This window comes from Neomonachus schauinslandi, chromosome 6, assembly GCF_002201575.2.
Source record: "Neomonachus schauinslandi chromosome 6, ASM220157v2, whole genome shotgun sequence".
In the NCBI taxonomy this organism is placed as follows: Eukaryota; Metazoa; Chordata; class Mammalia; order Carnivora; family Phocidae; genus Neomonachus; species Neomonachus schauinslandi.
In genome coordinates, this window is record NC_058408.1 from 87,953,314 (window position 1) to 87,975,367 (window position 22,054).

Sequence of the window (22,054 nt, forward strand, 5' to 3'; positions counted from 1 at the left end):
GCCAAGGAAATAGAGATAGTTATTAGAACTTATTTCCAGCAGCTATATGCCAAGAAACTAGGCAGTCTGGAAGAAATGGATGTATTCCTGGATACTTATAAACTACCAAGACGGAAACAGGAAGAAATAGACAATCTGAACAGACCAATAACCAGCAAGGAAATTGAAGCAGTCATCAAAAACCTGCCAAAAAACAAGAGTCCAGAGCCAGATGGCTTCCCAGGGGAATTTTAAAGAAGAAATCATCCCTATTTTCCTGAAGGTGTTCCAATAAATAGAAATAGAAGGAAAACTTCCAAACTCGTTCTATGAGGCCAGCATTACTCTGAGTCCCAAAACCAAAGACCCCATCAAAAAGTAGAATTACAGACCAATATCCCTGATGAACATGGATGCCAAAATACTCAACAAGAGCCTAGCCAATAGGATCCAACAGTACATTAAAAGGATTATTCACCATGACCAGGTGGGATTTATTCCTGGGATGCAAGGGTGGTTCAACATTCACAAATCAATCAATGAGATACAGCACATTAACAAAAGAAGAGACAAGAACCATATGATCTCAATTGATGCAGGAAAAGCATTTGACAAAATACAACATCCTTTCCTGATTAAAACTCTTCAAAATGTAGGGGTAGAGGGAACATACCTCAATATCATAACAGCCATCTATGAGAAGCCCACAGCGAATATCATTCAGTGGGGAAAAACAGAGAACTTTTCCCCTAAAGTCAGGAACATGACAGGAATGCCCACTCTCACCACTTCTGTTCAACATAGTACTAGAAGTCCTAGCCTCCACAATCAAACAACAAAAAGAAATAAAAGGCATTCAAATCAGCAAAGAAGTCAAACTCTCTTCGCAGATGACATGATACTTTATGTGGAAAACCAAAAGACTCCCCCTCCCATAATTGCTTAACTCATACAGCAATTCAGCAACATGGCAGAAAACAAAATCACTGCACAGAAACCAGTTGCTTTTCTATACACTAACAATGTGACTGAAGAAAGAGAAATTAAGGAATTGATCCCATTTACAGTAGCACCAAAACCCATAAGATACCGAGGAATAAACCTAATCAAGGAGGCAAAGGATCTATACTCTAGAAACTACAGAACAGTTAGGAAAGAAATTGAGGAAGACACAAAGAGCTGGAAAAGCATCCCATGCTCATCGATTGGAAGAATAAACATTGTTAAAATGTCTGTGCTGCCCAGAGCAATCTACACATTCAGTGCAATTCCTATCAAAATACCATCAGCAGTTTTCACAGAGCTGGAACAAACAATCCTAAAATTTGTGTGGAAGTAAAAAAGATCCCAAATCGCCAGGGGAATATTGAAAAAGAAAACCAAAACTGGGGGCATCAGAATGCATCAGTTCAAGCTATATTACAAAGCTGTGATCATCAAGCAGCATTATATTGGCACAAAAACAGGCACGTAGATCAATGGAACACAATAGAGAGCCCAGAAATGGACCCTCAACTCTATGGTAAACTAATCCTCAACAAAGCAGGAAAGAATGTCCAATGGAAAAAAGACAGCCTCTTCAACAACTGGTGTTGGGAAAATTGGACAGCCACATGCAGAAGAATGAAACTGGACCATTCTCTTACACCACACACAAAGATAAACTCAAAATGGATGAAAGACTTAAATGTGAGACAGGAATCCATCAAAATCCTAGAGGGGAACATAGGCAATAACCTCTTTGATGTTGGCCACAGTGACTTCTTTCCTTTTTTTTTTTTTTTAATTTATTTATTTGTCAGAGAGAGAGAGAGCACAAGCAGGGAGAGCAGCAGGCAGAGGAGGCAGAGGGAGAAGCAGGCTCCTTGCTAAGCAAGGAGCCTGATGTGGGACTCGATTCCAGGACCCTAGGTTCATGATCTGAGCTGAAGGCAGATGCTTAGCCAACTGAGCCACCCAGGTATCCCCACAGCAACTTCTTTCAAGACACATCTCCAAAAGCATGGGAAACAAAAGCAAAAATGAACTTTTGGGACTCATCAGGATAAAAAGCTTCTGCACAGAAAAGCAGTCAACAAAACAAAGAGGCAACCCACAGAATGGGAGAAGATATTTGCAAATGACATTACAGATAAAGGGCTGGTATCCAAGATCTATAAAGAATTCTCAAACTCAACCCCCAAAAAACAAATAATCCAGTCAAGAAATGGGCAGAAGACATGAACAGACACTTCTCCAAAGAAGACATCCATGTGTCAACAGACACATGAAAAACTGCTCCACATCACTCGCCATCAGGGAAATACAAATCAAACCACAATGAGATACCTACCACCTTACACCAGTTAGAATGGCCAAAATTAACAAGACAGGGAACAACAAATGTTGGCAAGGATCTGGAGAAAGGGGAACCCTCTTACACTGTTGGTGGGAATGCAAGCTAGTACAGCCACTCTGGAAAACAATATGCGGGTTCCTCAAGATGTTAAAAATAGAGCTACCCAATGACTGAGCAATTGCACTACTACATATTTACCCCAAAGATACAGATGTAGTGAAAAGAAGGGGCACCTGCACCCAATGTTCAAAGCAGCAGTGTCCACAATAGCCAAATAGTGGAAGGATCCAAGATGTCCTTCAACGGATGAATGGATAAAGAAGATGTGGTATGTATGTACAATGGAATATTACTCAGCCATCAGAAAGGATGAATACCCACCATTTACATCGGCATTGATGTATTTCGCATGTAGTGAAATAAGTCAAGCAGAGAAGAACATATCATTTGGTTTCACTCATATGTGGAACATAAGGAATAGCACAGAGGACCACAGGGGAAGGGAGGGAAAACTGAATGGAATGAAATCAGAGGGAGACAAACCATGAGAGACTTTGGACTCCGTGAAACAAACTGAGGGTTGCAGAAGGGAGGGGAGTCGGCGATGGGGTAACCGGGTGATCGGTATTAAGCAGGGCATGTGTGGTGATGAACACTGGGTGTTATATGCAATTGATGAATCGTTGAACACTACGTCAAAATCTAATGATGTACTAAATGTTGGCTAAGCGAACATAATAAAATAAAATGCAATTCAAATGAAAAATAAAAGTATACTGGCTTCTGAGTATGCGAAGAATAAAAGAGTGGGATTTTGGTTTGTTTGGTTGTATTTTTGTTGTTATATATTTTTACCCTCTTAGCACATCTCAGAATTCCTCATTTTTCTTTTTTCAAATTTAAGGTCTGTATTTTTGTGGGTGAGGGAGGGTATATTTTGATCCTTTTGTTTTCTGTTGGTCAGTCTTTCTGCACCCATGTACCATAGTTTTGGTTACATATTTCCAAATATAGCAGGGTTTGAGAAATGGATAGAATATTAGACATTTAGACCCCTAAAGAGTCTAGGATGTGTAAGTCTCTTCACCTAAGCATTGGTGTCATTATGTTTGATGTACTGTCAGCTGCCTCTTTCCCATAATAAGTGAACTTTAAATAGACAACTTAAGGACCTGACCTTTGCAGTTCAGTTGTGAGATTTTTCTCTCTCTTGTCCTGAGCTCTAACTGCTCCTAACAGAGGAGGTAGAATCAGGGCACAAAAATATAAGAACAAGATAACCTTGACTTTTCTATATTATTTTAAAGGGGATTTGAAAAGCGGTTTAACATTTGAAATTTGAACATGATTCAGTGCTATTACAAATAAAGTATAATTTTGGGTTGTCAGTATACAAAAATAAATGTGTGTATTTATGAATAGGTATGACTTATTCACATATACAGTATCTCTGTAAAATATATACATGAAAATACCTTCCAGTTTTTTAACTACAGAAACTTATTTTCAGAATAACTAGTTTTCTAGTTAAAATAAGGGCAAAGTAGTCCCATTTACCCACTTACGCTAATGTTTAGAAAACTCGACATGATTAATATTTTCAGAAGCAATCTCCTAAAAGCCCAGTTTAGAAAACTATTAAATAAAGCACAGTCATCTCAAATGGGTCTGTGACTTGGGAACTCCTCCCCCAACCATTTAAACTGGTTAAATAATTGCATTCTGCTACTAGAGAATTGGATGGTTATTATCCATTCCATATTAACATTTACTTGAATGCTTACTATATGCCAGAGATTGCTGTACATTTCACATGTATCATTTCTCTTGTTTGTTACAGAAACTATGGATAAAAGTAGTAGTGCCACTTTACATTAAACTAAGGTTTGGAGAGCTAAAAAAAAAAAAAAAGTTTTGCCCAAGATCATGTGGCAAATGAGTAATGGCACCTGAATTTGAAGTTCAAAGTCTGCTTTTTAATTTAACCATTATCACTAAGTCGAGGACTGAAATCTTCCTCTTTATTGTTTAACTGTACCTGGACCAAAGAAGCTGCTAACTCTGTTAGTTAATTCTTATCAGGAAGAAGAGTACAGCACCAGCTGTGAAGATAACAGCAACAAAAACAAATGAAAGGACCAAGATATACTGGAGAAGACTTGGAAGAAGGAGACCAGAGTTTGCACTTGACTCCGTTTTTAGCTTATATATCACTTTCTTAGGAAAGCCTTTCCCTACCACATCCTATTCCTTATTCGTCTGTGTTAGAACACTGAACTCATTGTTGTAATTACCATATTGCAATGATTCGAAGGTGCACATATTTTTCATTTTAACATTTCTAAAATCTGGATGCATCTTGTAATTGATATCTTAAAATTAGTTGGTAGCATTTCTCAATTATTGGTACAAAAATAAGGATGTGATTTATGGTCGATGGCATCTTAGATTTGATGAAATACAATATTTACATGTGTTCCCATGAAAAGGTTTATGTCATTCCAACAGTTTTAAATACCAGGTATACACAGTATTTTCCAATTTCTAGTCTAGTCCTCTTTTAAGCTCCAGACCTGCATGTTGAACTAAATTTTCCTTTGATACCCCAGGGATCACCAATTCAATATGTCTACTTTACGAAAAAACTTGTCTTTTAGTATTCCCCCAATCTCAGTAAATGGAATCTACGTTCGTACATTCACGAAGCTAAAAAGCTACCAGTTTGACTGCCAGGGTGTGAATCCCACTTCCACCCTATACTAGTTATATGAGCACATGGAGATGTGTGTTGCCTTTATTCTTCATCTGTAAAATGGGGAGCATAATAACACCTATCTCTGAGAGATTTTAGGAGATTAAAACAAGGAGTAAATGATAGCTGCCACTAATCTTCATGATACATATCTGTGACCTCTCTCCTTAACTCTGTACATGTAATTCATCTTCAGATCCTGTGAGAGGTGGGCTCTTCAAAATATTTCTGTCCACTTTTATCTCATTGCTGCTTCTCCACTCCAAGCCCTCATTTTTCTCACCTATAGTAACTAATAGCTTCTACTCTTTCTCATCTCTAATCTATTCAATACAAAGATCAGTCAACCATCTTTTAAATCAGATCATACAGCTTCTTAAAACCCACAATTCTTAATATGGTGTGTATTGTTCTCAGTTGTCTGCCTAGCCTCTGCTTACTTTTTCAGCCTCATATTAGGCCGCTCTACCTCACAGTGTCACTCATTTCTCCCAAATGAACTCCCACTCATCCTTTACTTTTCGTCTTAGCTGCCACTGCCTCAAAGACATGTTCTGATCTTCCAAACTAAAGTAGGTACTTCAGCCCTAATGTACGATCTTTTGTATTGAATTTATACCTTTCATATTTGGGGTAAAGATAAGGAAGTTGAGTGATTTCCCCAAGGCTTGCAATGCTAGTTATGGTAGAACTAGAATACCAGCCCAGGACTGGCCAACTCTAAACTCTTATTTCCATGGTCCTTCCTTTGCTTCCTTGAGAGCAGAAGATAGCATATGAATCAATGTGCCAGGCTTCCACATACAGCCTGACTTCTCTCCTCTCTTTCCATTTAACCTTCAGGTAGGTTGTTCTTTCAATATCCATTTCTTTGTGAGCCATCTCTCCTAAATTAGATTGTAAACCTTTGAAGTTCTTCATCTATTTTTATGGTATAGTATAACATTTTTATAGTAGTTCTTATATATACCTAGCACTTATATAAATTACCTTGCATACAGTAGATACTGATTAAATATTTTTGTCTTAGGGATATTAGAGAAAAACAATATTTTAATCCATTTAATTTTTTTCAAGGTTTGGAGATATCTCATGAAGGAATTTAGTACCTGCCATACTCGTCTACCAATCAGTAACAGTACATTTTCTGTTTTTATATTTTGAATAGAACTACCTAAAATTATTTTAAAGTAAATAGTTTTTGTCTTCAGAGATTATTATGATTGTTTCACTAGAAAAACAATTAACCTTAAGTATTTTTGCTTTGCTTCAGGAATTAAGTGATCTACAACGCGACCCACCTGCTCATTGTTCAGCTGGACCCGTGGGAGATGACTGTAAGCTTTGCTTTCCTGCTAGGATTTTGCTACCATTAATAATATAGGTTTGAACATTTGTTAATGACTCCAAAACTCCTTTGTTTGTTTCAGTGTTCCACTGGCAAGCAACTATTATGGGACCTGTAAGTATGATTCATATATGTGAAATTAATTCCCTCAGCCATACTTCATTTTTGCCATTTCACCTTTGATGAGATGTGTGCGGCTAAGGTTGAGTTTCCTTGTACTCTGAATCACTCAGGAAGCAAAATACAATTAAAGGATTTTTGATGATTTTCTGGAGCACTGGTGGCAAATACTTGTTAGGATCACTGTGATGTTTTCCTTTGCCAATTCCTTGATCATTACACATAGTCATGGATCACCCACAATTTGCAACCAGGCTGTAAGTTATACATTTGCTTTATCTGCTTTTAAACACAAAAGTCATTTGTTCAGAACTAAGCATAATTATTCTCACATCAACAATTTTAGTGAAAAAAAAACAACAATTTTAGTAGGTTAGAAATGAGTCTAATTAACTCAGTAATGGAATACCTGCAAGTTAACAAGCACCAGTTTGCAAAAACTGTCTTCTCTGTTCCTGTGTGTGAGAGAGAACTGGTGAGATAATTGCAACAAATCTATATTTGCCAACTCGTGAATTTGTTGTTTTTAGTTTTGTTGTATTGTACTGAACTCAAAATTACCTGCTATTTTATGACTGGCTTTACTTAACACTTACTACCCTTGTTAAGATTATTTCTTTCTATACCTAAGGCAGTTATGACTTGAAACAGACTTTTCTTTCTGTGCACAAAATCTGATTGCATAAGAATGGGCATTGACTACTTTCTGGGTGAGAATATATATACTAGTAACCTGCTTCCATGAACATCATTCTCTCCTCCCTCCCCTGAAAGAATTTTATGTAGTAAGACATACAGGTTTTAATCATATTGCCTTGTGTTTCACTTTTAAGAACAACAATTACTGAATTTTCAGAGCAGGAGTCCTGGGCAAATGTCTCAAATTACTAAACTGTTATATTAAGTTAGTTTTTTTAAGGGTAAAATGCAATATATTTATTTAAATAACAACTTTAAGAATGTAGTTATTTGTTTTTCATTGCTTACTAAGAACCTTCAGAATACTATTATTTAAAGGCCCACCCTTACCATTTGATTTATAACCCTTCACAGATATTTCTTAGGTGAATCACAGTAGCAAATGGTTACAATTATGTTACTCATACCCCCTTTATTTTAGTAATGCAAACATGCCACTCTATAATATCATTTGAATTTACTTATATTTTCTACATTCCTTATGAGTTTTGATGAACTAGAATTAAACTATATATAGTAAGAATAATTATACAGTACAGTCCTCTAATGTATATGCAGAAACTTGAGGAAGTAATTATAGTCTTGCTATTATTACCAAAGTGGTAATATAACATGATAAATTTAATTAAATATTAAGGAGGGGCACCTGGTGGCTCAGTCAGTTAAGCGTCTAACTTTGGCTTAGGTCATGATCTCAGGGTCCTGGGATTGAGCCCTATGTCCGGCTCCCCGCTCAAGTGGGGAGTCTGCTTGTCCCTCTGCCCCTCCCCCTGTTCATGCTCTCTTTCTCAAATACATAAATAAATAAATTATATATATATACATATATATAGGAATATATATGTGTGTATATATATATAAAGGAATGAAAATAGAATTTTAGGTATTTTGCTACCTTTTTTCTTTATCATTTTTTCTTGCTTGTAACATTAAATATATTTTCTAACTGCCGTAAAGAAACATGGCCAAATTTCAGGGCGCCTGGGTGGTTCAGTCGTTAAGCAACTGCTTTCAGCTCAGGTCATAATCCCAGGATGCTAGGATTGAGCCCCGCATGGGGCTCCCTTCTCAGCGGGAAGCCTGCTTCTCCCTCTCCCACTCTCCCTGCATGTGTTCCCTTTCTCACTGTGTCTCTGTCAGATAAATAAAATCTTAAAAAAAAAAAATAGAAACCTGGCCAAATTTAAATTCCTTTTGTAAAGTTTGTTCCTAATTTGGTTCAATGAATATTGAATTTATCTAGTTTTATTTTGAACTTTTTTGCATTTTCCACATTATATTATAAACTGTTTTTAAGTGAAGATTGGAGGTCTGAATTGTGTGTCACATAGCCTTTCCTTTTTATAACTTGGTCTTTTTAGTTCATCTCTATTCTTGCCCCATAAGGACCATCAGGGCGCCTGGGTGGCTCAGTCGGTTAAGCGTGGGACTCCTGATTTCAGCTCAGGTCCTGATCTCAGGGTCATAGGATCAAGCCCCATGTCAGTTTCCCCGCTCAGTGGGGAGTCTGCTCAGGATTCTCTTTCCCCCTCTGCTCTTACCCCTGCTTGTACTCTCTCTTAAAATAAATAAATAAATCTTAAAAAAAAAAAAAAAAGACCATCAGATCTTAAGTTTTATAAATAAGGTAAATAAATACTAGCCCGAACCCTTTTTCCCATACTGATTACTGCTGCAGAAAATTCTTCTTTTCTCAAAGCAATCTTGTGTGTATACCAGTCTATAAAACTCTAGACTCATAAAAAGATCTGTTTGTGTAAGTCACACCACTGTGTGTGTCCTATTTTTGTGTTTAACTTTGATGTCGTCATGATTGTTGGAGACTCTTCCTTCATACCTGCAAAGGGAAACCTGTTTTCAAGGTAAATGATTTGAACTTAGGACAGAATGATGGCATTTTTTTTTTTTTCAAATCTATTTGGGGGAAAATCATCTTAGGTTATTAAATAAATACAGTAATCACTGATGTAAAATATTTGTAATTTCAGCCTGATAGCGCCTATCAAGGTGGAGTCTTCTTTCTCACTGTACATTTTCCGACAGACTATCCTTTTAAGCCACCAAAGGTATTTTCATTTTTATGATTGATGTGACTCTTCGTCAGGGATTTTACTCTCTACCCCAAGATATGTACATGACATCAAAGACTGTGGGTAGATTAGCATCTTCAAACTATTCTGTAAAATCACTGAATTTAAAATATGCTTTCTTACTCAAATATTGGACTGTATCTGTAACACAAAAGGCAGTATCTGTTATACTATATATTAGCTTCCTTACCTTTTTCCCCTCTCCTCATTAGATATATGTAGTTTGGGAAATTTTTTATGGTCAAGAATCAGACTTTTCTATTCAGGGGATTGATTATCTTTGAAAGTTGACCCTATTTCTCAGTTCTTAAGTTGTTATTCAACAAAAATTTATTGAGCACCTCCAGTGTTCTGTTACACTGGGGAATACAAAAATAAATATGACCCAGTCCCTTTATTAAGTGTGGTAGGAAAAATAAAAATGTGTTCTTATACATTAAATTTAGACTGGATCTGAAGAGGAAATAAATGATGGTGACATCAATGAGGGAAAAGTTTATTAACAAATTCTCCCACTCAGAATAATTATTTTAGATTTTTAAAAACACCTGATTAACATATATATGAAACAATATAACCACAACTCTTGTGGAAGATTAGAATTCTTGGCAGATTCCTTAGGATAGGTAACAGGCTGAGGCACCTCAACTTTCCTCTGGAACAGGGTTGGCACCCTGTTTTTAGATCCAGTGTCACTTGCAGGTATCAATGATAATCAAATTAAGAAAAGGATTATTTTGAGGGATGATGAAAGCCATAATTAATTCGGGTACTACTCAGCCAGTCATACCAGCAATTACAGATTTATTTATTAATTCTAAAATACTTCTCAGCTCCTACTGAGGGGCAAGGGGAAACTGACTTTATTTGCTTTCACACTCCCAGTAGCTAAAAGTATGTGTGCACAAAGTAGATGCTCAATTTGTTGTTGAATGCATTTCTCTTCTAAGGTCATGTAAAATTGAGGACATTTTACTCTAGAGCAAATTGGTTCTGTTTTGTTCATAGTTCATGGGTTGTCACATTTTCGTTTTGTTTTTAGATTGCTTTCACAACAAAAATTTACCATCCAAACATAAACAGTAATGGAAGTATTTGTCTTGATATCCTGAGGTCACAATGGTCACCAGCTCTGACTGTATCAAAAGGTAATTTCATTTATCAGATTTATAACTGTTGATAACAGTGAGACAAGAAAAATATAGCAGAAGTATCTAGGGACCAAAGTTTTAAAAAAAAAAGCCATTCTACTGTGTTTTCTCCTGCTTTGATTTTGCTTGCTTTCATAGCTCTTCTGTTGCTCTTTTGCTTTTATCAGTTAGCTTGGCGCAGTTCACGGGCAAATCTTAATGATAAAATGAGACAAACTTTAAATACGTTAGAGCTAGAAATTTGGATGAGCCTGCTAACATTTTACCCCTTTAGTTTGGGCTTTAAAAGAGAAACAGAGTAAAAATAAGATTTTAGGACCAGTTGTCACATTTATTAAATGGGATTGTTGATGTAATGAGTAAAGCTTTACATCTCTTACTTCATCTAAGAAGAAATGCCAGATTAGGCTGATAAATGATTTAAAATGAAAGACACATTTCACACTTCGGAATTATACAGTACATTTAGCATGTTAGTCTAAACTTTGAATAACCGATAGCATTATTATGACTAATAACATAATCCATGTGGATTCTCAGCTTTAACAGATACATACCTTTTTCTTGCTAAATTATCAGATGTGACATAGACCTTCTGAAGCCTTTTTGTTACTAGCCAATACTATTTGCTGTGCCAGCCCTCTTAATTCATGTCGTGTTTCTCTAGCAGAAGAGAACCTGACCATTGGAAAATACTGTTTGAGTTAGAAGCTTCTGCCCCTGAAGTAATTTGGTGGTTTGCCCTTTTTATAAAATTTAAGAAAATTATTTCTCTTGAAGGATTCAGGGGATGAATGAATCTATGCTCATTAAAAAAAATCTTTTTAATAAATGCTACCTGAATGTTTAGCTTATTTTTAAAAGTGGTTAGATTTATAGGAAGCAGGGTCCACAGTGATAATTATTTCAAATATTAGATAAGTAGTAGCCCTTCATGTCAGCTAGTTATTATGAATGGCAGTTTTCTGACCTAAAATATTTGTATAAAACGTTCATGTCGATTCTAGTGTCTTTTAAAAAATCACGTAGTGTTACTGTTATGCACTAGATGCAAGAAAGTTTTTGTGTCACAAGGTTATTCAAATTAATATACTCTTTCCTGGAATGGTACCACAAAATGAAAGAAATGGCAGACTACCAGATGTTGAGCACTAATTTTCTAACATTGGTAGCTTTTTATAAATATTAGTATTCTTGTCTTCCGGAAACTGCCCTTGAAGAATTTCATGTAGCCTCAGTGTCCTCATATGTGAAATGGGGATTATAAGAGTATTACCACATAAGGTCACTATGCATCTGGCACATAGAAGGCACTCAAACGAATGTTAACTCATTATTACCTTTCTCTTTATCTTAAAACATCTGATTTGTGTACATGATAGTGAAATCAGAGCACATGGCTCTTGGCAGCAAGAGTGGGAAATGAGGAACTTCCCTCTTGCTTATTTTTTAAGGTAGCTTATACTTTGCTTATTTGTACATTTTTCACTTTTTTATATTTCAAAAGTCTTATTTTGCTTTTTATCATGAGTTTAGTCTAGAAACTCTGGAGATGTGAGCCCAGATAATCTGCCCTATTGGTTTAATATAAAAGGCTTACAATTTCAGTAGGCAGATGGAAGATAAGGAAGATGAATAAAATACTAATTTTTCTCATTAGCCCTTAGCAACCCCCTTTCTGTGTCATTTAAGAAATTAACCGTGCTTTATAAATTCACTTGTGGATTTGTAAGAGTAGGAAAAGATAAAGGAACATAGTAGAGGAAAGTGAAGATGAAATGTTCTTCCAAAGATTCCTCATACCTCCTTAGAAGTGGTGGCATGCTTTTGTCTGTCATAACAGACAAATCAGGAACCAGAGTCCTTGTTCCTTACTTTTTGATACTTAGATTGTTTTTAAAGCTGTAGCTATTTGAATTAGTATTTTGATGTGGCAAGAAAGAACTACTTTTTCAATTTTCACTTATATTTTAAAACATACAGGTTATGTATTGATAACTGTTCACATTATTTTTAAGTGAGTGTGATACAAATAATGGACATGGAATAAAAGATTCTTTGAAAAAAATCTGACAAATCTTTCTTCTTTGTAGGCAAACTGTAGCACTAAAGCCAAAGTAAAAAATGTGCATAAACAGGAGTCCAAAATGGTTTGGACTGTTAACTGCAATTTGTTTGCTTTATTTTGAATTGATTAGAACATAGATTTTCTGCATTAAAATAAAATAAAAAATGGACAGTTCCCTCATTAAAGTACAAAAGTATCTTTAAGAAATATCTAGGGACGCCTGGGTGGCTCAGTCAGTTAGGCGTCTGTCTTCGGCTCAGGTTATGATCCCAGGGTCCTGAGATCGAGTCCCCCTCATTGGGCTCCTTGCTCAGCAGGGAGCCTGCCGCTCCCCCTGCTTGTGCACTCTCTCTCTGATAAATAAATGAAATCTTAAAAAAAAAAAAAATATCTAAAGTTAGGATGCTGTTCTAAAAATATTTTGATTAGGTACCATATTTGGTATATGTGTGTGTTACCTAAAATTATTTTTATAGAGAAATCTTCAGATTAAATGTTGTTAATAGTTACTTTATAAATGCACATTTTTTAAATAAGTAGAAATTCAAATTAAATGTACAACTTCAAAAATTATAGTAATTTTGTGTTCTACACATTGTATGCTAATTTTATAATTTTTAATTTAAAAATTAGAAGTATTTGCTCCTAAGCAGTTAGTCTAAAAAGTAATTTAACATGCTCATTTTATTTGTTTTCTTTATAAGTTCATTGTCTATATTCAGTAAAATTATTTTCATATATATAATTGTTATAAAGCAGAAAGATCATTATCTGATGTGATGTTCTCTTTTCAATCTAGTTTTATTGTCCATATGTTCTCTACTTTGTGATCCTAATCCAGATGACCCCTTAGTACCAGATATTGCACAAATCTATAAATCAGACAAAGAAAAGTAAGTGTTTACTTATATTAGTTTCTGTGTGGGTGTATTTCTATGTAGTCTGCCAAAACATACGTATTATCAAAATATTTAAGTACATTTAATTGTGTTTATTATACTTATACTAAGTTTGCTTATCTTTCCACTGGAAGAAATCTTTCTTTTTAAACTTTATTAGTCTTTTTTACAAAAGATATTATTCCTTCCCACATAGTGTTTAGTCCTTTACTATTTACTAGTACATGTTCTGCATTTGCATAATATATCTGTTTTTTGATAGGAAAGAACTAGATATATAGTTCTAAGTAGTAAATTTAAAATAAAAGAATTTGATAATTGGAAGCCTTGAATATTGTATTCCTTATCTTCTCCCAGGAAAAGAACTTATCCCTAACCCCCTCCAAACTGACCTAATTTTCAAGCTGCTTCATCTTGCTGGTACCATTGATTTATTTGTAGTTTACAGATAATGCCCATTCAGGGCACTTTTATAGATTTCTGTTAGAAATTGATTTCCTATTTTGTTGTTTGTAATTTAGGCATGTTTTTATATTGGTTATAGAGAAATCCATCAGTTAAAACATCACTTGTTTTCTGTTTTATTTTATATATGAGCCTAAGTTTGACCCAATAATTGGCATATGAATGATTATTGCAGTTAAGTATAAAAAGGTAGAGTATACAGTTTTATATAAATAGGTCTTCTAAAAGATTAAATTTGTATGTTTTTACTATATCCCTTTTGTATGCCTACAGATACAACAGACATGCAAGAGAATGGACTCAGAAATATGCAATGTAAAATAAAAAAATATTTCATATATACCAGAGTACTGTAAAATCTAGGTTTTTTTCAACATTAGCAGTAAATTGAGCACTGTTTACTGTTTCATTGTACCATGAAATCCTTTGATTTTTACCCATTTTACATGTATTTCTGAAGCAAGACAAAACAAACTTCCAAAAATACCCTTAAGACTGTGATGAGAGCATTTGTCATTTTGTATGCATTGAGAAAGACATTTATTATGGTTTTTAAGATACTTGGACATCTGTATCTTCAGCTTACAAGATCTGCAATGCATCTGAAAAGTAACCAAATTATTTTTTGCTGAAACTAGATGTTTTTACATGAGAAATACTGTATGTGTTGTCTAAGATGTCACCATTTTTATAAATCTGTATTCAGATTTCATTCTTTGTTAGCTCACTTTATAATTTGTATTTTTTTACTGTATAGACTAAATATATTCTATTTACATGTATGTCAACTCATTACCATTTTCCTGTGAACAGTATTGAAAAAACCCAACAGCTGGTAATTAAGTGAATTAACTGTCTCCCTTGTCTTAGGGTATTCGGTAGATTGATTGCAGATTTCTTAAACCTGAAAGGATCTTTACACTGTAATTCTCAGTATCCTGATTATGGAGAAACACTTGTTTTGATTTTGTTATACTTGACTTAACGTTATTGCAATGTGAATTAATTGCACTGCTAAGTAGGAAGATGTGTAACTTTTATTTGTTGCTATTCACATTTGAGTTTTTTTTCTGTATAGGCAATATTATATTGACACCTTTTACAGATATTAATGTAGCTTTTTCCATATAAATAAAATGCTTTTTCTACTATTTGTCTTGATTACTTAAAGAAATAAATTATTATAAGTAAGGATCAAAACTATAAAATTTCGCATGAAAATTAATTCCAAATTGTGAGAATGAGTTGTATTTGGCATTCACTGCCATTAATTATATAAATTTTATTGCTTTAGGTTTGTATCTGTTTACTGTATTATCAGTCTAGAGGATGATACACATTGGACCCTTGTTATAGAAGAGAATTTAGAGTAAGTTGAGGTTTGTCTTGGATCACATTTTAAGTGGATCATTTACTAAAGTACTGTGATGAGTATAAGGCAGTGTCACCCACACTGAAGAAAGTATTGACCTGAAAAATAGTTTAACTATTAAAATGCCCCTCTAGGTGGAATGGACATTGTATTTCTTAACATTTTAAAATCTAGAATTTTTAAAATAGTAGTTTAGTGCCATCACAGTTTGAAAGAGGACATCCATTTTTTTACTATAGATGTTATAAAGAAAATTCAAAAATGATGCTTTCCTCTGTTTTTATAAATTTCCAGTTAAAACTGATTTAAATAAGCAGGTTATCTTTGCAGATTTTAAAGAAAGCTAGAAAGTTCTAACTTGGAAAAAAAATACATTTCTAATTATTTAGCATGCTTACCAAACTTGAGTGAGTGTCATTTTTAAGAAGAGTTGTAGCTCTTTGGATTATTGCAGTAGCTGTATAAGTGTGCAAGAATCTGTGATGGATGTAGTTGTTAGTAAAGCATTTAAATCACTTCAGTATTTTACCATGGATCATTACTATTAAAGCACAAAATAACCCGTTGTTAGAAAATGTGTTTTTATAAGTGAATGTAAAAATAAATAAATGAATTGTGAAATGGATGTTTAAGAAAATATAGGTTTAAAAAGTAACTATATTAAGTAATGTCTTGAAACAAACATATCATGAAAAACACTGCTTTACTAGGTATATGATTATAAGCTACATTCACCCAGAATTTACACTCAACTTCATTAGATTTAAGTATTTAGTATATTTTGATAGTAAAGGATTTTGTTTCTTGAATATCTTTCACTTTTTTTAAAACTTTGATTTGTGTGGCATTTATTTTTGGAAGTGTCCTTTTTTTTTTTTCTTTATTAAAGGTTTTGAAATTCGCCTAATTCTTGTTTGCCTTTGCTTACATCTCAATTGTACAACCAGACTCCAGAGGAGTGAGCACAATTTCTCATAATTAAATAAAAACCTTAAGAGCTCAACAGTGGCATAATGATTAACCAAGTCACCATTTTAGTTATGTCGTGTTTTGCTAAATTCTGACAAGGATATATCAGTTACCTTGTACAACTGTAAGTCCGAAGTCAGGGGCCTTCCTCCATAAGTAACCATTAATTTAGGGACCCTTGGAATGAGGAAAATGGGTAGTCTTTTGGAGATTTAGGATCATACCTCTTGAAGTCCTGGATGTTTCAAGACAGTTAAAAACCATATTCAAGTTGAATTCTGGACACTAGTAACTGTCACATACAGTTAAGTCAGAGATACAAGTTGTAAAGGCAACCTCACCCTCATCTCCCATATTTGCATATGATTCTTGAAGTACAGGCTTTACACCTGCCTATGTAAACCATATATAATTATTCATTTTTGCTTTAAGTCATCCCCCTTGCCCCCTTGTCCTTAAACTGTTTAGGGAAAATTTAAAATTTATTTTGTAGATCAACTACTTATCAATTGCAAAGGATCATAAGGTATCAAATGAGAAACACAAACACAGAGCACAAGGGCAACCTTAAGAGTTAATATTCAAGAGTAACTTTTAAAAAAACTTGATAAAAATACCACATGTAGTTTTTCATTTCTTTTATCACTTTATTTCAGTGATCAGTTTATCTCTGTACACGATTCAGCCATTGATGTTTTTCAGGATCCTGCTCTCACAGTTCTGTATTTTTAAGATGGAAAAATTGGGGAAATTAATTTTCCTCTCAGATTAAAAGAGATTCTTGGTTGTGAAACTATTAATATCATGTTTATTTGTTGGTAGTCAATTTGAATTGGACTCAAAGTCCAGTTCAGTCAATGATGTTCTGAGTTCTGCTGTAGAATCATCAGTCCTGTTACTAGGACCAGCCATGGAAAATGTGATCAATGCTTTAGCCATGGCCATATAAATAGAGCTTCAGTGTATTCAAATTGTTGGATTTGGTCTGTTATACAAGAGTATTGCTTATCTTTTTAGTTTAAATCTTTTTTTTTTTTTAAAGATTTTATTTATTTGACAGAGAGAGACACAGCGAGAGAGGGAACACAAGCAGGGGGAGTGGGAGAGGGAGAAGCAGGCTTCCCACGGATCAGGGAGCCCGATGCGGGGCTTGATCCCAGGACCCTGGGATCATGACCTGAGCCGAAGGCAGACGCTTAATGACTGAGCCACCCGGGCACCCCTTTAGTTTAAATCTTTTAAGTGATTATCAGTATAATAAAATAATAACAAACGTGAACTTTAGAAGTTCAGTTTTATCACTCATCAACTGTGTACTAGGACTTTCAAAAATTTTTTCCTTAAAACGGGCTTAAATACAATTCATTAGCCCTAAAGTGTAATGCACGTCATTTGTGAAAGTTCTCATTTCTTTAATAGTGCTTCTCTTACTGTTCTAATAGTTGTATAGATAAGAGAAGATTCATCTAATTAACATTTCAGACACCAGTTTTCAGTCTTATTTTTTGACCCAGGGTTTTCTGGGTGCTGTATAGCAGTTAGCAAACTAGGCTGTGGTAAAGCATTTGTGGTTATAATTCTTGCTGGTTGTTTGATATAATTACAGTATTTTATTTTCTGTATACTGAGAAATTTATATACTGAATAGAAGGAGTGTCTTATTCACTATTTGGCTTTTTATCATTTTATTTGATGTGTAAAACATCTTCCTGTATTAGCAAGCAATGCCTATCGCAGTGCTATGCTAATCACCTTATTAAATAGCCTGTGGTATCATTTAGTGTCTAGATTTGTTCAGGAATCAAGTAAATGATTCAACAGTTTTTACCGAAAATAGGTTTATTTTCATTTTTCTGAAAAAGTATCAAGTGTAGTATCTGTTCTTATCAGTTTAATTTCACTTGTAAAACTTGCTATGTATGGATAATTAGTCATTTCTACTTTTTTTTTTTCCTGTACTGGGTGATGTTGGCAAACTCTTCTTAAACAATTGATATGCTTTCACCAGGAGTTTTTTCAGTAATAGTGATAATTAAAAATTTGCAGACAGCTGATGTTTTTGGTTGTAGAAATAATCTGTAATGTAAAAGTATGTTCATGACAACTTAATAGCATTATATCACTTGTTTGTATTATATTACATTTAAACTTCTGCTGCCATTGTCCTGTTATATATAAGAAGGTGGTTTTAAATTGTAAATGATTTGAACTAATAGAAAGAGGGAATATTCACCTAAAAGTATTAGCATTTGGAGGCATTTTTGTATAATAAGATACATTTCTTTAAAAACTTATTTTAGCACTCTATTAGGTTCTACTGTAGAGGAAGGGATGTGCCTTTCATAGCTCAGGAGGAAGCTGCTTTTATTATGCTGGCAAATGTATAAGATCTGAGCTACGCTTTTCCCATATAATTTGTTTGTGTGAAGATCTCTTTAGTTCAAATGATCACTATGGGTTGTGTATGAAATACAGTATTGTAAACTCTTAAGATACATACTGTGGGGACCAGTTGTGACACCACTTGTGTTGGCACTTCTGACCCACTCATTTTTTTAAGATTTTATTTTAGAAAGAACGTGAATGGGGGAGGGGCAGAGGGACAGGGAGAGAACCTCAAGCAGACTTTGTGCTGAGCATGGAGCCCAATGCAGGGTTCCATCCCATGACCCTGAGATCATGAGCTGAGCCAAAAACAAGAGTCAGACATTCAACCCACTGAGCCACCCAGGTGCCCCCCCAATCCCCTCATTTTAATAGCCTACAACCACCCATACATTCAGTGTGTGAAGACGATTCATAAGACTATGCATTTGGTCATACTTATAGCTAAGATTTATTATAGTGACACAGCAAAGATACACAGCTGGATCAGAAAGGAAAAGACTAGAGGAATTAGTCTAGAGTCTGGAGGAACCCATGTGCAGGCTTCCTATGCTGTTCTTGAAGGAGCTACACAGAGTGTACTCCCTCCAACAGTGAAATGCATTAACATGGGCACAGTATTTCTGCCCAGGGAAGCCTGTTTAAAAAGCCCAGGGTTTTTATTGGGTGCTAAATCATGTAGGCACCCTTTGCCCACCAAAATTCCAATTTCCCAGAAGAAGAGCAGGTGTTTACCGTAAATCACATGGTTTTTAAAACAGTCTGGTCAGGCTAGCACAACCAGTACAATCTTATCAAATAAAGAAAATTTCAAAAGCTAAGTTTCTAGATGCCAGCTGAGGGCCAACCTTGTAAGCAAGCCCTTCTAAAGATTAGACCTACACCATTTGTTGAGAAGACTATTCTTTCCCTTGGAATGGTCATGGTATCCTTGAAAATCAGCTGAACATAGAGGCTTATTGCTGGACTCATTGACCTACATGCCTATGTTAATTCCATAATATATTGATCCCTGTAGCTTTGTTGTAACTTCTGAAATCAGGAAGTATGGGTCTTCCAGATTCATTATTTTGTGATAGTGTTTTGACTCTCCACGTCCCTCGTGATTTCTTATGCATCTTAGGATCAGCTTTTCCATTTTTTCTGCTGAAATTTTAATTGGGATTGTATTGAACGCATAGAGCAATTTTGGTAAAGACATCTTTTGTTCTGGTTATCTATTGCTGAACGACAAATCACCCCAAACTAAATAGTGTAAAAGAAAAACCTTTTTTTATTACGCTCCTAGATTCTGCTGGATACAGAATTGGGATGGGGCACAGTAGGGATGCTTATCTATTCCATGATACTTAGAGGCTTCAGCTGGGGGTGAGGGGTCTGGGAGCTTAAATCATTAGCAGGCTTCTTCACTCAGATGTGCCACTTATTAAAAGTCTATGTGACTTGAGCTTCTCGCAACATGGTAGCTCAGTTCTAAGAGGGAGCATCTGGGGGCAAGTGTTCTAAGAGAAAAGGAGAAAGCTCCATGACCTTTTATGATTTCACCTTAAGTTACATAGTGTCACTTCTGTAGTTTACTGGTTGAAGCAGTCATAAGCCCTTTCAAAGGGAAGAGGACATAGACTCCCACCTTTCCATGAGAAAATTTGGGGTCACCATCAAATTCATCTTACGAATTCATTCATGAATTCCTCCATTTCATATATATACATGAATTCCTCCATTTCATATATATATATATATACACACACACATGGATCAGAAAAGAATATATATATATATTCAGTATATTCAGTATGTATATATATATAGTCAGTAGGTATATACTGATTGTTTTGTAGTGTTCTGTGTAGAGGTCTTGCATATTTTTCATTGTTTTATTCCTAGGTATCTAATTTTTAAAATGTATTAGAAAGTTTTTTTCATCTCATTTTCTGTTCTTACTGTGTAGAAATCAATTTATAATATTTGCTTTGTATCCTGCAGCCTTACTAAATTGACTTTTTAATGGTTTGTAGAATTTTAAGGTTTTCTACAATTATAATTATGTAACCTGTGAGTAATGATAACTTCCTCATTTCCAATATATATCCCTATTATTTCCTTTTCTTTCCTTGTTGCATTAGCTATGACCTCCAGTATTATGTTGAATAAAAATAGTGATAGCAAGCGTCCTTTCTTGTTTCTGAAGGAATGCTTTCATTTTTCAATATTAAGTATGGTGTTTATTACTAAGTTCCCTTCTATTCCTAATTGAGCATTTTTAATCACTGTTGAGTTACATGTTAAATTTCATCGAATACTTTTTCTACATCAATCAAGATTATTATTGTGTTTTAATCCTTTTTTTTCTATTAATGTAGCATGAATTACATTAACTGATATTCAGATGTTAAATTATCTCTACATTTCTGGACTAAACCCCCTTTGAGATGCACTATCCTCTTTCACAATCACTAACTTCTCAGGGAGAGCTAAGATGGTGGCATAGGAGAAGGATGCTAGGCTTGACTCATCCTCAAACACAACTAGATAACTATCAAATCATTCTGAATACCCAAGAAATTGACCTGAGGACTGACAGAACAAACTGCACAACTAGAGGAAAAGAAGAGGCCACATGGAGGAAGGTAGGAAGTGCAGAGATGTGGTTTGGAGTAGAAATGGATCGAAGGGTTCTGCAGAGGGGAGGGAGCCCTGGTCAAGGAGAAAGGTGAGAGAGAGAGTGGAGTGCACAGGGATATGCACACAGAGAACACTTCCCCAAAGCCATTGGCTGGGGAAAAGACAGGGGCTGATTTTTGTGAGTTTTTGCAACCAGCTGGGCTCAAAGACTGAAGTTTCAGATGTCAGCAGGCGTGGCTGAGATAGAGCCCTGAGGGCGCTGCCCTGTTTCTGAAGAGAAGGCATGCAAGCAACTCCAGGGCCGATGGCATGATCTGAGGCTTGCCTAAGGTGCACAGGGAATGTTCACTCTTTTTGGAGTACATCTATGAGGCGGCGTTCACAGAAATGTTTCTCCTGGGGCAAAAGAGCCAGCAGGCACCATATCCCTCTCCTGCCCCTCAGCATAGGTGCAGAGACACCTGCTGAGGGTTGCTAACCCAGACACTGGCTGTTCAGCCTGCTTTGCTCCAAATACCATGACCCTGCACTCTGGTGCCACTGCCCCAATTGGTCAAACCTGCATCAGTCCGAGTGCAGCGAGACCCTCCCCCAGAAGACTAGCACAGATTCCCCTGCCACACCAGGTGCCGAAAGCCTGGAGTTTTCAAAGCAGGCTTGGCTGGAATAGAGCCCAAAGTGCACTGTGCTAATCCAGGCAGACAAGCAACCAATAAACAACGTGAAAACAGTGATTGAGAAATACTTGGGACACACAAGGGGAAATTATTCGCTCTTCCCTGAGACCAGCAAGC

At 35.4% G+C, this 22,054-nt stretch overlaps 1 protein-coding gene across 3 annotated transcripts in view; it reads left to right on the plus strand.

Annotated features, from left to right (window-relative positions):
* The window catches only part of UBE2D1 (ubiquitin conjugating enzyme E2 D1), a 39,643-nt gene extending 23,453 nt beyond the window's left edge, over positions 1–16,190 (plus strand). The window contains exons 2-8 of one of the 3 annotated variants that reach the window (XM_021699580.1): positions 6,343–6,406; positions 6,500–6,531; positions 9,225–9,302; positions 10,369–10,474; positions 13,345–13,438; positions 13,802–13,864; positions 14,183–15,050. In XM_021699580.1, the coding sequence (XP_021555255.1) occupies positions 6,343–6,406; positions 6,500–6,531; positions 9,225–9,302; positions 10,369–10,474; positions 13,345–13,438; positions 13,802–13,820 (393 nt within the window). In that variant the 3' untranslated portion in view covers positions 13,821–13,864; positions 14,183–15,050. Of the gene's footprint in view, positions 1–6,342; positions 6,407–6,499; positions 6,532–9,224; positions 9,303–10,368; positions 10,475–13,344; positions 13,439–13,801; positions 13,865–14,182 lie in introns of all 3 variants that reach the window. The other 2 variants (XM_021699579.1, XM_021699577.2) reach the window with 2 other exon arrangements.
* Positions 16,191–22,054: the final 5,864 nt, after the last annotated feature.